At 41.6% G+C, this 14,573-nt stretch overlaps 2 protein-coding genes and 1 pseudogene across 8 annotated transcripts in view; 2 read left to right on the plus strand and 1 right to left on the minus strand.

Annotated features, from left to right (window-relative positions):
* Positions 1-10,804, plus strand: part of CRLF3 (cytokine receptor like factor 3) — a 54,420-nt gene extending 43,616 nt beyond the window's left edge. Inside the window, exon 8 of one of the 2 annotated variants that reach the window (XM_055101333.2) lies at positions 8,034-8,678. In XM_055101333.2, coding sequence (XP_054957308.1) covers positions 8,034-8,296 — 263 coding nt within the window. In that variant the 3' untranslated portion in view covers positions 8,297-8,678. Of the gene's footprint in view, positions 1-8,033 lie in introns of both variants that reach the window. The other variant, XM_055101334.2, reaches the window with a different exon arrangement.
* LOC100991242 (leucine-rich repeat-containing protein 37B-like) overlaps positions 1-14,573 on the plus strand; it is a 423,125-nt pseudogene that overhangs the window by 310,697 nt on the left and 97,855 nt on the right.
* The window catches only part of LOC100987117 (polycomb protein SUZ12-like), a 46,736-nt gene that overhangs the window by 10,845 nt on the left and 21,318 nt on the right, over positions 1-14,573 (minus strand). For 4 of the 6 annotated variants that reach the window (XR_010110659.1, XR_010110660.1, XM_063599147.1 and 1 more), the window contains 2 exons: positions 14,098-14,328; positions 13,198-13,291 (listed from right to left, as the gene is read on the minus strand). The gene's annotated coding sequence lies outside the window, so the exon portion shown is untranslated. Of the gene's footprint in view, positions 1-13,112; positions 13,292-14,097; positions 14,329-14,573 lie in introns of those variants that run through there. The other 2 variants (XM_063599145.1, XM_063599146.1) reach the window with 2 other exon arrangements.

A 14,573-nucleotide genomic window follows, 5' to 3' on the forward strand; every position in this document is an offset into this window, starting at 1 on the left:
ACCCTCTGGGAGGTGGAGGTTACAGTGAGCTGAGATCACATGATTACAGTCCAGCCTGGGCAACAAAAGCAAAACTTTGTCTCAAAAAAAAAAAAAAAAAAAAAAATCATTCTGTTCAAGTAAGTAAGGGAACCTAGTACTCCAAACCTATGTGCTTGGAGGGAAGAGTTTGTGTGATGATATGATCATAAGAATTGATTTTTTGGCTGGGCATGGTGGCTTATGCCTAGCCATTTTTTATTCACTTAAAAAAAAATTTTGGCTGGGTGTGGTGGCTCACACCTGTAATCCCAGCACTTTGGGAGGCTTAGGCTGGTGGATCACCTGAAGTCGGGAGTTCGAGACCAGGCTGACCAATATGGTGAAACCCTGTCTCTACTAAAATTACAAAAATTAGCTGGATGTGGTGGCGCACGCTGGTAGTCCCAGCTACATGGGAGGCTGAGGCAGGAGAATCGCTTGAACTCGGGGGGTGGAGGCTGCAGTCAGCCAAGATCTTGGCACTGCACTCCAGCCAGGACAACAGAGCAAGACTCTGTCTCAAAAAAAAAAAAAAAAATTTAGCCAGGTGTTGTGGTGCCCACCAGTAGTTCCAAAGGTACTCAGGAGACTGAGGTGGGAGAATTGCTTGAGCCTGGGAATTTGAGGTTACAGTGAGCCTAGGCAACATTGGTAGACCCCATCTCTTAATAAATAAACACAAACAAAACAAAGAAATAGAGCAACTAGATAGATAACAAAAGCAAAATCCCCTGGATAATATCTACAGTAAGACTAGGTGACCACTTACCCCCTCAAATCCCAAAATACAAGCTAGTGAAGACGAACTACAAACAGATGCAAGACCTGCATGATCTCAGTGTCTGTGCAGGATGAAGAAGGTGCAAAGCCTGACAGATGTGAGAACAGGCAAAACCCCATATCATCGACTGGAACTCCTGGAAAGCACCATGTAACAATTGAAAAGTAGCAACTGAAACTCTAGAAATTTGTTTCCCTCCAATACCAGATGAATGCAAGTGGGCCATGCGTGGTAAATGTGTTCAGGGGTGCTTAAGATCACTTTCAGTTTCAATGATTTGCCAGGACTCACAGAACTCAGAAAAGCTGTTACACTCATGGTTACTATTTAGTAAAGCAAAAAGACACAAATTAAAATTAGCAAGTTTGGCCGGGAATGCTGGCTCACACCTGTAATCCCAGTACTTTGGGAGGCCAAGGTGGGAGGATTGCTTGAGGCCAGGAGTTGAAGACCAACCTGGGCAACATGATGAGACCCCCATCTCTACCAAAAAAAATTTTTTTTAATTAGCCAGGCATAGTCAGGCATTAGCCAGCTACTCAGGAGGCTAAGGTGGGAGGATCACTTGAGTTCAGGAGCTTGAGGCTACAGCGAGCTGGAGTACATTGGCAAATGTAGTTCGCTGTAAAAATAAATGGCCAGGCAGTGGCTCATGCATGTAATCCCAGCACTTTGGGAGGCCGAGGCCGGCAGATCACGAGGTCAGGAGATGGAGACCATCCTGGCTAACACGGTGAAACCCCGTCTCTACTAAAAATACAAAAAAATTAGCCGGGCGTGGTGGCAGGCGCCTGTAATCCCAGCTACTCGGGAGGCTGAGGCAGGAGAATTGCTTGAACTTGAAAGGCAGAGGTTGCAGTGAGCCGAAATTGCACCACTGCACTCCAGCGTGGTGACAGAGCAAGACTCCATCTCAAAAAACAAAACAAAACAAAAAACTATTTAGACTAGAATGTAGTAAAAGTGTGTTCAGAGACTAGTTTGGACACAGCACTCCACAGGAATTTATCTTATAAAATACTTGATACAGGTTCAAGTATAATCACTATTAACATTTTTGACAAGATTTAAAAAAATCAAATAACCCACTTATCTATTAGACCAGCACTGGTTTAGTCAATTAAGGAACCCAAACAAAACAAAACAAAACAAAAAAACTGAGAACTTTTAAAAAGAAGTAAATCTATATGCTCTGACTTAAAAGGATGCCCATTTTACAGGGTTAAGAGCTTCCAGATAGGCTGGGCACAGTAGCTCACACCTGTAATCCCAGCACTTTGGGACTCCAAGGTGGGTGGAAAACCTGAGGTCAGGAGTTTGAGACCAGCCAAGCCAACATGGTGAAACCCCCAGGCGTGGTGGCGCATGCCAGTAATCTCAACTATTCAGGAAGCTGAGGCAAGAGAATTGCTTGAACCCAGGAGGCAGAGGTTGCAGTGAACCGAGACCACGCCATCGCACTCCACCTCTGGGTGACAGAGCGAGACTCCATCTCAACAGAAACAAACAAAAGGCCAGGCCGGGCACGGCGGCTTATGCCTGTAATCCCAGTACTTTGGGAGGCCGAGGCGGGTGGATCACAAGGTCAGGAGTTCGAGACCAGCCTGGCCAACATGGTGAAACTCCATCTCTACTAAAAATACGAAAATCAGCTGGGCATGGTGGTGCGCGCCTGTGATCCCAGCTACTCAGGAGGCTGAGGCTGGAGAATCGCTTGAACCCGGGAGGCAGAGGTTGCAGTGAGCCAAGATCGTGCCACTGTACTCCAGCCTGGGTGACAGAGTGAAACTCCATCTCAAAAACAAAACAAACAAAACCAAAAACAACAACAAAACCAACAACAAAAACCCTTCATATATATAATCCTTATAGTCTCATGAATAAAAACATACTTTAAAACAAGAAATTTAAAATGAAAAAGATCATAAAGATAAATCCATGCAGAAAACCCAAACAGTATAGATAAAAATTATTTGAAATCTCATCACCTGGAGTTAACCACTATTATAAATTTTAGAAAGAGGGAAAAAATATATATATACACACTTATGTAAAAATTTAATATGGAAATCTTGTCAAACTATCATCCTTTTTAATAGCTTTTTAGATTTAACGTGTTTCTAACGTTTCATTATTTAAAAAATGCTGAGAAAACCTGTTACCTACATCTTTTGTTAACAAGTTACTACATTGTGACAAAAATATAAAATTTGAATTGTTAAAGACTATATATACAATTTTAACTTTATATATATTGCCAGTCTGCCCTATAGTAAGACTGTATCAACCTTTTTTTTTTTTTTTTGAGACAGAGTCTTGCTCTGTTTCCCCGGATAAAGTGAAGTGGCAAAATCTCAGCTCACTGAAACCTCTGCCTCCCAGGTTCAAGTAATACTCCTAAGCCTCCCAAATACCCAAGTAGCTGGGACTACAAGCATCTGCCACCATGCCTGGCTAATTTTTGTGTTTTTGGTAGAGATGTGGTTTGACATGTTGGCCAGGCTGGTGTCAAACTCATAACCTCAGGTGATCCACCCGCCTTGGCTTCCCAAAGTGCTGGGATTACAGGCATGAGCCACTGAGCCCGGCCCCCAACTGTTACATCAAAATATTATTTGAGAGTATATGTGTCCTCACGTCCCTAAAACACTAGAAACTGTCAAACTTTTAATCTTTGTCGAACTCTCAAAAGTAGTATCTCTGCATTTGCATGCCTTTGAGTACTAATAAGGTTGAGTACTGCTTTAAAAGTTTGCTGGCCATCTATATTTGTTTTTTTAAGAACTGCGTGATAGTCCTTCACACATATTTCTTATTAGACTGCGTATCTTTTTCTTGTTTCATAATTCACAATATTATGTATTCATATTAGCATTTTGTGTTACAGATATTTCCCCCATTCCATAATTTGTTTGTAACTTTAGATATTTTGCAGTATAAAAATGACTAATTTTAACCCGACAATTTTTACTTTATGCTTTCTTACTTTTCAATCATCCTTAGAAGGGTCTTCCTCACTGCAATATATTAACATTCACCTATTTTTTTTCCATGCTTATGAATGTTCATTTTTACATGTTTATGAGCCTTCCAGAATGTATTAGGCCTAAGATTATTTCCAGATGACTGAAGAAGAGTTGTCACAATTAATGAACAGTTTCTCTTTCTCACATGGCTATACCAACACCTTTATCATAAACTAAATTTCAAATATACATCAAACTATTTCAGAACTATGCCTGAATGGTATGCTTGTCTATTCCTATGGTTATACCATAGGGTTTAAGTTCTCTTAACTTCATGGTATGTACTACTGTATACTGTATATCATACTAAAACTGGTAAGTAAAAATTCTCAAAATATTTTTCTAAAATTTCCCTTAGTATTACTAAATACTTATCCTTCTAGATTAACTTGGAACTAATTTTAAGGCTTAAAAAAATCCTTATGAGATTTTGCATTGGATGGTACACTGACCTAACATATTTAGAAATAAAAGACATCATTACAGTTTTGAATCTACCTATTTAAGAAATGTACGGATTCCTCTTTATCTCTTAAAAGAGTTATTTTAAATATGCTTAATCTAAATTCTGCAGATTTCTTGATAAATGTATTACTAGTCATCCCTTATTACCTGCCATTACAATGAATAGAATTTAAAATAGGCGTTAACATTTATTGAGCACTTATTGTATGCCAGGCACTGTACTAAATATTTTATTATTTCATCTAATCCATCAATTCTATGTCTCATGTTACAGGAAAAGAAACTGAGACATGGATAAGTAACTTGCCAAATGCCACATAGCTAGGAGCAGAGATTTGAATCAGGCAGTCTGGCTCTCAAAGTATGATGCCTTCCGTGTGGCCGGGTGCAGTGGCTCATGCCTGTAATCCCAGCGCTTTGGGAGGTCAAGGTGGGCGGATCACAAGGTCAGGAGTTCCAGACTAGCCTGGCCAACATGGTCAAACCCCGTCTCTACTGAAAATAAAAAAAATTAGCCAGGCGTGGTGGCACGCACCTGTAATCACAGCTGCTCGGGAGGCTGAGACAGGAGAATCGCTTGAACCCGGGACGTGGAAGTTGCAGTGAGCTGAGACCATGCCACTGCACTCCAGCCTGGGCAACAGAGCAAGACTCCCCCTCAAGAAAAAAAAAAAAAAAGAATGATACCTTCCGTTAAATGCTCTGACTAGATCATTTACTTGTGTTTTTTAAAGTATAAAAAACAAAGGCCTCTACTTCCAACATGAATTAGCATTTGGGGAAGAAAACATCGATCAAAAATGGGAGTTCATAACTATAATGTGCTCAACCTTCTAAGTAGTCCATAGCTTCCCATCAAGAATAGTCTCCCATGTTGCTCTTTTCTTGCTTATTAGACATTCTTCCATTTCCTGCATGGCTACTTCATATTCCCCATCTAAAAGCTGTAAGCGCCTGTTAGACAAACACATATCCTTTAAAGTAACCTGTGTTATTACTATAAGTACACAAATTCTACATCTTTAGATTTATACTAAAACCATTTATTAAATTTATAAACTAGCTTACATACCCAACAAGATTTTAAAAATACAGCTACACTCCAGTCCTGATGAAAGCAATTTTAATGATGTACACTAAAAACTGTATTACTAGGAATTCATTACTGTAGTTACTCAGATATAACTCTAAACATGTAAAGTATAATATGCCTGAGGTCTCAAAACCTGGTACGTTGTCAACATTAAATATAAAGCGTAAGTACAGGCTTTATTTATTTGAGATGGAGTCTTGCTCTGTTGCAACCCAGGCTGGAGTGCAGTGGTGCAATCTCCACTCACCATAATCTCTGCTGCCCAGGTTCAAGCGATTCTCCTGCCTCAGCCTCCCGAGTAGCTGGGATTACAGGCGCATGCCACCATGCCCGGCTAATTTTTGTATTTTTAGTAGAGACGGGTTTCAGCATCTTGGCCAGGCTGGTCTTAACTCCTGCCCTCGTGATCCACCCATCTCGGCCTCCTAAAGTGCTGGGATTACAGGCATGAACCACCGCGCCCAGCCCAGGCTTTATATTTTTAAAAATAGGATAACAGTGTTACAATGCTTGTCTTAGGGAAACACTAAGAATTCTGTTACCTTTAACTACTGTAATTGTTTGAACTAGAATCCTTTACTTGTATACTTGACCAGTAAACTGATTATTATAATGACGAATCTGGTAACTATGGAATTCTGGGGACACCTGGCACATATAGGTGCTCAATAAACACTTCATGGAATACTAATTGAATCAAATAATTCAAATATATTTACACAATATAGTTTTAAGGTGTGTGTACATATGTGTCTATGTATAACTTATTTTTTCCATACTTTAAACACTAGTAACCACTACTAAACACCATTCTTCAACCATGCTCAGTAATTAACTGTATATATCAAGCAACTGGCTTCTCTTCGTCGCTCTTGGAGAAATTCTATTAGGTAAAAACAGCTGACATTTATTGAGTGTTCACTATGTGCCAGGCACTATTATAAACATTTTACATGGTTCATTTAATCTTCCCAACAATGCTATGAACTATGTACTATTACTCCACTGCCAGAAGAGAAAACTGAGGCAAGAAAAGGTTAAATAACTTGCCTTAAAATCAAACCATAAATAGCCAGATCTAGCAAATGAATCCAGGTGTCTGTCTCTAAAGTCTCTTAAAACCAAATGATTGACACTTAAGAATTTTTGTCTTTTCTCTATGCTGTACTACTTAAATTTAGTCAACTTCAATAGTACATCAGCAAAGCCATTCAACTATTTTGAAAACTAATTTATTTATTCAAATAGGTAATAAATTCATATATTTCTAAATCAAAAAGGAGCTTCCTTATGCTTTTACGTAGATACATACTATTCCATTTTGTGGGTGTACATTTGATACCTACAATCCAATGCACCCTCCTATCTGTAATGTATGTGGAGACCTTTCTCCCACAGCCTGATCAAGTGCTTTATCAAGTTTTTTGGTCTCTGTCAATCTGATAAGTGAAAAAACGCATCTCAGTGTACTTTTAATTCAGATGTTTTATCGTTTTAATTGTTTAAGAACCATATATATCTATTTTGGTAAACTTCTTATTGTTTCCTTTGCCCATTCTTCTATTGGGCAGTGGTCTTTTAAAATTAGTATGACCTGTTTACATTCAAGAATGAGATATCTACCTGAAAGACAAGTTGAAAATAATTTCTCCCCATCTTGTCATTTTTGACTTTGGTTATGGTGGCATTTTTGTTTTCTGAAGAAGTTTTTGATTTTTATTTTGTTCAACTTTGCATTCTTTTCCTATATGGCTTTTGAATACTGGTTATTATTTCAAGGAATTAATTGGATTTTTTTTTTTGACAGTCGCTGTGTCAGCCAGGCTAGAGTGCAGTGACACAATCATAGCTCACTACAGCCTCAGACTCCTGGGCTCAAGAGATCCTCCCACCTTGGTCTTCCAAAGTACTAAGATTACAAGTGTGAGCCACTGCACTCAGCCCTCTGTGAGATTTTAAAAACAATTTTTACACATCTAACATGCAGATTTTGGCTTAAAAATACTATTCTTCTATAAGGAATCAGGACTCCTTGAAGAAATCACAACTTCAGAGCAGAGGTAAGAGAAGAAGGTTGGCCCGACGCAGTGGCTCATGCCCGTAATCCCAACACTTCGGGAGGCTGAGGTGGGAGGATCACCTGAGATCGGGAGTTCAAGACCAGCCTGACCAACAGGGAGAAACCTTGTCTCTACTAGAAATACAAAATTAGCTGGGCATGGTGGCGCATGCCTGTAATCCCAGCTACTCGGGAGGCTGAGGCAGGAGAATCGCTTGAACCTGGGAGGCAGAGGTAGCGGTGAGCTGAGATCGTGCCTTTGCGCTCCAGCCTGGGCAACAAGAGCAAAACTGCGTCTCAAAAAAAAAAAAAAGGAGAAGGTGATTCTGGTATATGTTACTATTCTAGAAAATCAGGAAAAAATAGCAGCAACAAAACAGGACACAGAAGCCTACTTAGAAGGGCTCCTCCTGACCAAATATGAGACAATTTGAGCACTAAAATAACAGTATCAATAGATTAAAACTAATTGAATAAATAGAATTTGTTAATCCATACTGATTTTAAAATATCAAAGCTGGGGAAAGGAATGCTCTTCTTTTTAAATTTACATGTAACTTTTTAAAAATTTTTTTTTTTCTTTTTTAGGAATGAGGTCTTGCTATGTTGCCCAAACTGGTCTCAAACTCCTGGGCTCAAATAGTCTTCCCACCTTGGACTCCCAAAGTGTTAGGGTTACAGGTATCAGCCACCATGCCTGCCTGTTTCTCTCTCTCTCTCTCTCTCTCTCTCTATATATATACACATATATATATTTTTTTAGGGTTAGTCAAGTGAAGCAGTGGGAGCAGAGAACGAATGCTCTTCTTTATATAAAAATGCAGAGATCACCTGAGGTCAGGAGATCATGACCAGTCTGGCCAACGTGGTGAAACCCTGTCTCTACTAAAAATGCAAAAATTAGCCGGGCATGGTGGCGCGCACCTGTAATCCCAGCTACTCAGCATTCTGGGGCAGGAGAATTGCTTGAAACCTGGGAGGCGGAGGTTGCAGTAAGCTGAGATCGTGCCATTGCACTCCAGCCTGGGCGACAAGAATGAGACTTTGTCCTCTCCCTCTCCCCACGGTCTCCCTCTCATGCGGACCCGAAGCTGGACTGTACTGCTGCCATCTCGGCTCACTGCAACCTCCCTGCCTGATTCTCCTGCCTCAGCCTGCCGAGAGGCACGCGCCGCCACGCCTGACTGGTTTTGGTGGAGACGGGGTTTCGCTGTGTTGGCCGGGCCGGTCTCCAGCCCCTAACCACGAGTGATCTGCCAGCCTCGGCCTCCCAAAGTGCCGAGATTGCCACCTCTGCCCGGCCGCCACCCCATCTGGGAAGTGAGGAGTGTCTCTGCCTGGCCGCCCATCGTCTGGGATGTGAGGAGCCCCTCTGCCTGGCTGCCCAGTCTGGAAAGTGAGGAGCGTCTCCGCCCGGCCGCCATCCCATCTAGGAAGTGAGGAGCGCCTCTTCCCGGCCGCCCATCGTCTGAGATGTAGGGAGCGCCTCTGCCCCGCCGCCCCATCTGGGATGTGAGGAGCACCTCTGCCCGGCCGCGACCCCGTCTGGGAGGTGAGGAGCGTCTCTGCCCGGCCGCCCCGTCTGAGAAGTGAGGAGCCCCTCCGCCCGGCAGCCGCCCCGTCTGAGAAGTGAGGAGCCTCTCCGCCCAGCAGCCACCCCATCTGGGAAGTGAGGAGCGTCTCTGCCCGGCAGCCACCCTGTCCGGGAGGGAGATGGGGGGGTCAGCCCCCCGCCCGGCCAGCCGCCCCGTCCGGGAGGTGAGGGGTGCCTCTGCCCGGCCGCCCCTACTGGGAAGTGAGGAGCCCCTCTGCCCGGCCAGCCACCCCGTCCGGGAGGGAGGTGGGGGGGTCAGCCCCCCGCCCGGCCAGCCGCCCCTACTGGGAAGTGAGGAGCCCCTCTGCCCGGCCACCACCCGGTCTGGGAGGTGTGCCCAACAGCTCATTGAGAACAGGCCAGGATGACAATGGCGGCTTTGTGGAATAGAAAGGCGGGAAAGGTGGGGAAAAGATTGAGAAATCGGATGGTTGCCGTGTCTGTGTAGAAAGAAGTAGGCATAGGAGACTTTTCATTTTGTTCTGTACTAAGAAAAATTCTTCTGCCTTGGGATCCTGTTGATCTGTGACCTTACCCCCAACCCTGTGCTCTCTGAAACATGTGCTGTGTCCACTCAGGGTTAAATGGATTAAGGGCGGTGCAAGATGTGCTTTGTTAAACAGATGCTTGAAGGCAGCATGCTCGTTAAGGGTCATCACCACTCCCTAATCTCAAGTAACCAGGGACACAAACACTGCGGAAGGCCGCAGGGTCCTCTGCCTAGGAAAACCAGAGACCTTTGTTCACTTGTTTATCTGCTGACCTTCCCTCCACTATTGTCCCATGACCCTGCCAAATCCCCCTCTGTGAGAAACACCCAAGAATTATCAATAAAAAAATAAATAAATAAAAAAATGCAAATAAATGTGGAAGAAATGTTAGAAAATTACCATTTTCCAACTGCCAAAGGAATAATTTATTCAAGCAAAAATAATCGATGCTAAAACTATTGGGTGACAGGCTATGGGAAGAAAATGGATATTTACTCAGCTTCATGTATTAGCATAAGAATTATATGCTGATTTATATAAAAGGGAAAAAAAGTACTGTTACAATGGAGAAATATTGTGAACAGCATCTTAACTGAGTGATCAAACCTAGTATTACCTTTTGTCTCTGATGTAGTACGTAAAGAACACATCACTCATTAGAATCCCTGCCAAAAATGTTTAACCTGAAGCTAATCAAGAGGAAATCACCATAGAAGTCCTAATTGAGATACATTCTGCAAAACTACAGGCCTATACTGGGGGAAAAATGTCACAGAAGGTAGGGAGAAAGGCTAGGGGACTATTCCAAATTGAAGGAGACTGAAGAACTATGACATCTAGCTATGGAATCGGGGTGGGGACAGGACAAATTATAAAGGACATTATTGAGGTCAACTGGGGAGATAGTATTGTATTTGTATTTTAATTTTCCTCATAAGTGTACGGTGGTTATACCAGAAAATGTCTTCGTTCTTAGGAGATACATGCAAGAGAGTTTATAAATGAGGAATAAGGCAAACTTTCAAATTGTTCAGCACAAAAATAAAATATAGCCTCATAAATCAAATGTGGCAAAATGTTAACAACAGATACAATCTAGATGAAGGGTATGTGGATATTAAATGACTTTAGTATTCTTTCAACTTTCCTATAGTTTTGAATTTTTTTTTTTTTTTTTTGAGACAGAGTCTCGCTGTCACCAGGCTGGAGTACAGTGGCACGATCTCAACTCACTGTAACCTCCGCCTCCTGGGTTCAAGCGATTCTCCTGCCTCAGCCTCCCGAGTAGCTGGGACTACAGGCATGCACCACCACGCCCAGCTAATTTTTGTATTTTTAGTAGAGATGGGGATTCACCATGTTGGCCAGGACGGTCTCGATCTCTTGACCTCGTGATCCGCCCACCTCAGCCTCCCAAAGTGCTGGGATTACAGGCGTGAGCCACCATGCCTGGGTGAATATTTTCAAAATAAGCTGCTGTGGGGAAATTCTCCCAGTTTCTTCTTGGCACTTTTTCTTTAAAATAAAAGCATTATCTTTTTCTTACAAGAAATGTGTAAACATATGTGTCAGGTACAGTGATTAAAAAAGAAAATAGAACATACCCCATGCTGCCTAAAATAGAACAATTAACAGCATCGATGAAGTCCAATGCACCTCATTCTAACTGTTTCCCCCACAGACATGACCACTACTTTCTAGTACATTTATGGTTCTATTGTTTTCCATTTAAATCTTCGATCCACAATAAAATTTCTGACTTTAAAAAGACACTGGCCGGGCACGGTGGCTCATCTGTAATCCCAGCACTTTGGGAGGCTTAGGCAGGTGGATGATGTGAGGTCAGGAGCTCCAGACCAGCCTGGTCAACATGGTGAAACCTCATCTCTCTAAAAACACAAAAATTAGCTGGGCATGGTAGCGGGTGCCTGTAATCCCAGCTATTCAGGAGGCTGAGGCAGGTGAATCGCTTGAACCCAGGAGGCAGAGGTTGCAGTGAGCTGAGATCATGCCACTGAACTCCAGCCTGGGTGACACAGAGAGAGTCCGTCTCAAAAATAAACAAATAAATAAATAAAAAATAAACAATAGGAGGAATGGCCTAGTTACTTTCCCTGGTTCTTTGTCCTATACCTGACAATAACTGTTAACTACCAGCACGCAGCCTGGTACAAGAAATGACGGCATAGGTTTCTTTCTCCAATCCCAAAAAGAAAAAATGCTGGATTTGCTTCCCAGACATTCTTTCACTGGTGATATTTTCACTAAAATATTTCGTTTCCAAAAAGAAATTGCAGAAATATTTAATAAGTCTGTGTTTCTTGCCATCCTGTACCAAATCCACAGAGGTACACAATGATTATACATGATTTTCTTTCTTTTTTTTTTTTTTTTTTTAAGATAGACTCTTGCTCTGTCACCCAGGATGGAGCAGTGGTGTGATCTCGGCTCACTGCAACCTCTGCCTCCCGGGTTCAAGCGATTCTCCTGCCTCAGCCTCCTGAGTAGCTGGGATTACAGGCACACACCACCGTGCCCGGCTAATTTTTGTATTTTTAGTAGAGACAGGGTTTCACCATCTTGGCCAGGCTGGTCTCAAACTCCTGACCTCGTGATCCACCCGCTTCAGCCTCCCAAAGAGCTGAGATTACAGGCGTGAGCCACTGCGCCCGGCCTTCTTTCTTTTTTTAAAAAAGATGGGGTCTCGCCTAGGCATGGTGGCTCACGCCTGCAATCCCAGCACTTTGGGAGGCCAAGGCAGGCGGATCGCGAGGTCAGGGGACCGACACCATTCTGGCTAACACGGTGAAACCCCGTCTCTACTGAAAATACAAAAAATCAGCCGGGCGTGGTGGCACGCACTTGTAGTCCCAGCTACTCCAGAGGCTGAAGCAGGAGACTTGCTCAAACCCAGGTGGCAGAGGGGTTGCAGTGAGCAGAGATTGCGCCACTGCACTTCTGCCTGGGTGATAGAGACACCATCCTAAAAAAAAAAAAAAAAAAAAAAAGATGGGATCTCACTTTGTCACTCAGGCCAGAGTACAGTGGCATGATCATAGCTCATTGCTGCCTTGAACTCCTGGGCTCAAACAATCCTCCCACCTTAGCCTCGTATGTAGCTGGAACTACAGGTACATACCACCATGACCAGCTCCTCTTCCTTAATTTTTAATAAACACATAACCCCAAGATTTACGTAGGGCCCAGTCCATTTAAGTCTCTTCTCAAATACTACCTCCTCCCAGAGGATATCTCTCTAAAACAGTAACCATTTATTCTCTATTTTTCTTCACAACACTCATCACTAAGTGACATTAGTTGATTTTCTGGGTGGTGGTCTGTTTCCTCCACTAAAAGTTAAGCTCCATGGTGAAGGCAGGGATTTTGTTGCCTTCTTAATGTCTAGAACAGTGTCTGGCAAAGAGTAGACACTCAGAAAATATTCGCCAAATAAGTAAGTTTAACTGAGCTATCTATGCAAATAGTTCCTTAATTATTGTTTTCTATGAAACAGACAAAAATTCAGTGTTTGCAAATTTGTTTTTTCATCCGTAAGAATAAAAAGAAACAAAGGCAATGAAATAATCAATATAAATAATTATATTCTGCTTCAGAATGAAAACATTTCCAGAACATTGTGGGAGCCTCGCTTGTTCATCAACATTACCTGTTTTTATCAAATACTGTCATTTGTGCAACAAATGTCTTTTCCCCATCCTCACGATTTCGTTTTCTTCTGGCTGGAAGCTCTTCATTGACATCTAAATTTAACAAACATTTCTCATAAATCAAATATTAGAACAAAAATGTGTTATATGGTCCCTTAACATAAAACATGCTACATTTATCCCAAATGAGGTACGAATTACACTAAAGTTGCAATAATATACAGACCACGTTTCCAATATTGCATTTTTACTATATGTTCTTTTTAACACTCACAACATTAACCCCACATCTTTGCAAATGCTAATGTTTCTGTTTAGAATTATCTTTGCTAGGCAAACTCCTTCTCACTCATGGTAACTCCCAAAAACTTCAAACAATACTTCAAGAGTCAAAGATTATTTCTTCCAACGTGTTTCTCTGCTGAACTTCACATATACCTGTATTATGCCACTCATCATTTTGCAGCAATGATATATTTCATGTCTATTTCCCTACGCTAGGTTGTGAGACTTTGGAGGACAGGACTGAATGCTTTAATCATCTTCGATTAAATTAAATCATCCCCAGCACCTGTGTGTTTGTTGAATGAATACCTCAAAGATGAATTCACAATTGTTGGAAGAAAAGAGGGATGGGTAGGGGGATAAATACGCAACAAGTATAATAAAATGTTCATTGTTGAATCTAAGAGGTAAGTAGATAAGTGTTCACTATAAAATACTTCTCATTGTCCTTTATGTTTGAAAATTTGCACAACAAAATGTTGAGGTGGAGGTGAATTCACTGTTTGCTTTAAGACTCAGCACCATGACTATCATGAAGGAACACTGGTACAATCATTTTCAATGACCATCTTAATCTCCAGTGATAAAATCTAGTAAAAAAAAAAAAAAATTACCAATATTTTCATGGTTTCTCCATTAATCATTCCATTAAACTCTCTTCTTCCTGGACGAGTCACTCTAAATAGCAACGAGTAAGACTTCACCATATGACTGTTACTAGGTTCAAATTCATTACTGGAAACTGCAAGGGACGGGAAATTTCCAGGTTTTGTTTGATTGAGGTCAGGATTCAAAGGCACCTGCTTTTTACCTGTGGGAACTTGCCTTATTGGACAACATACATCCTGCAAAGGTAAAGATTATTAATTTATATTTATTTGTACATAAGCAATAAGAATTATAATAAAAATTCTAATCACAGCTATAGGAAACACAGGAGATAGGCCATGATCACCAAATGGAATGTTAAAATTCTAACCATAGTTCTGAAAACTGTGAAGCAAAAATAAAAATTTGAAATACCTATATTCCAAATATTAAAGCAATTGAGGTTTTCTCCAATAATGAAATTATGATACAGTACATCTAA

Source organism: Pan paniscus, chromosome 19 (assembly GCF_029289425.2).
Source record: "Pan paniscus chromosome 19, NHGRI_mPanPan1-v2.0_pri, whole genome shotgun sequence".
NCBI lineage: Eukaryota > Metazoa > Chordata > Mammalia > Primates > Hominidae > Pan > Pan paniscus.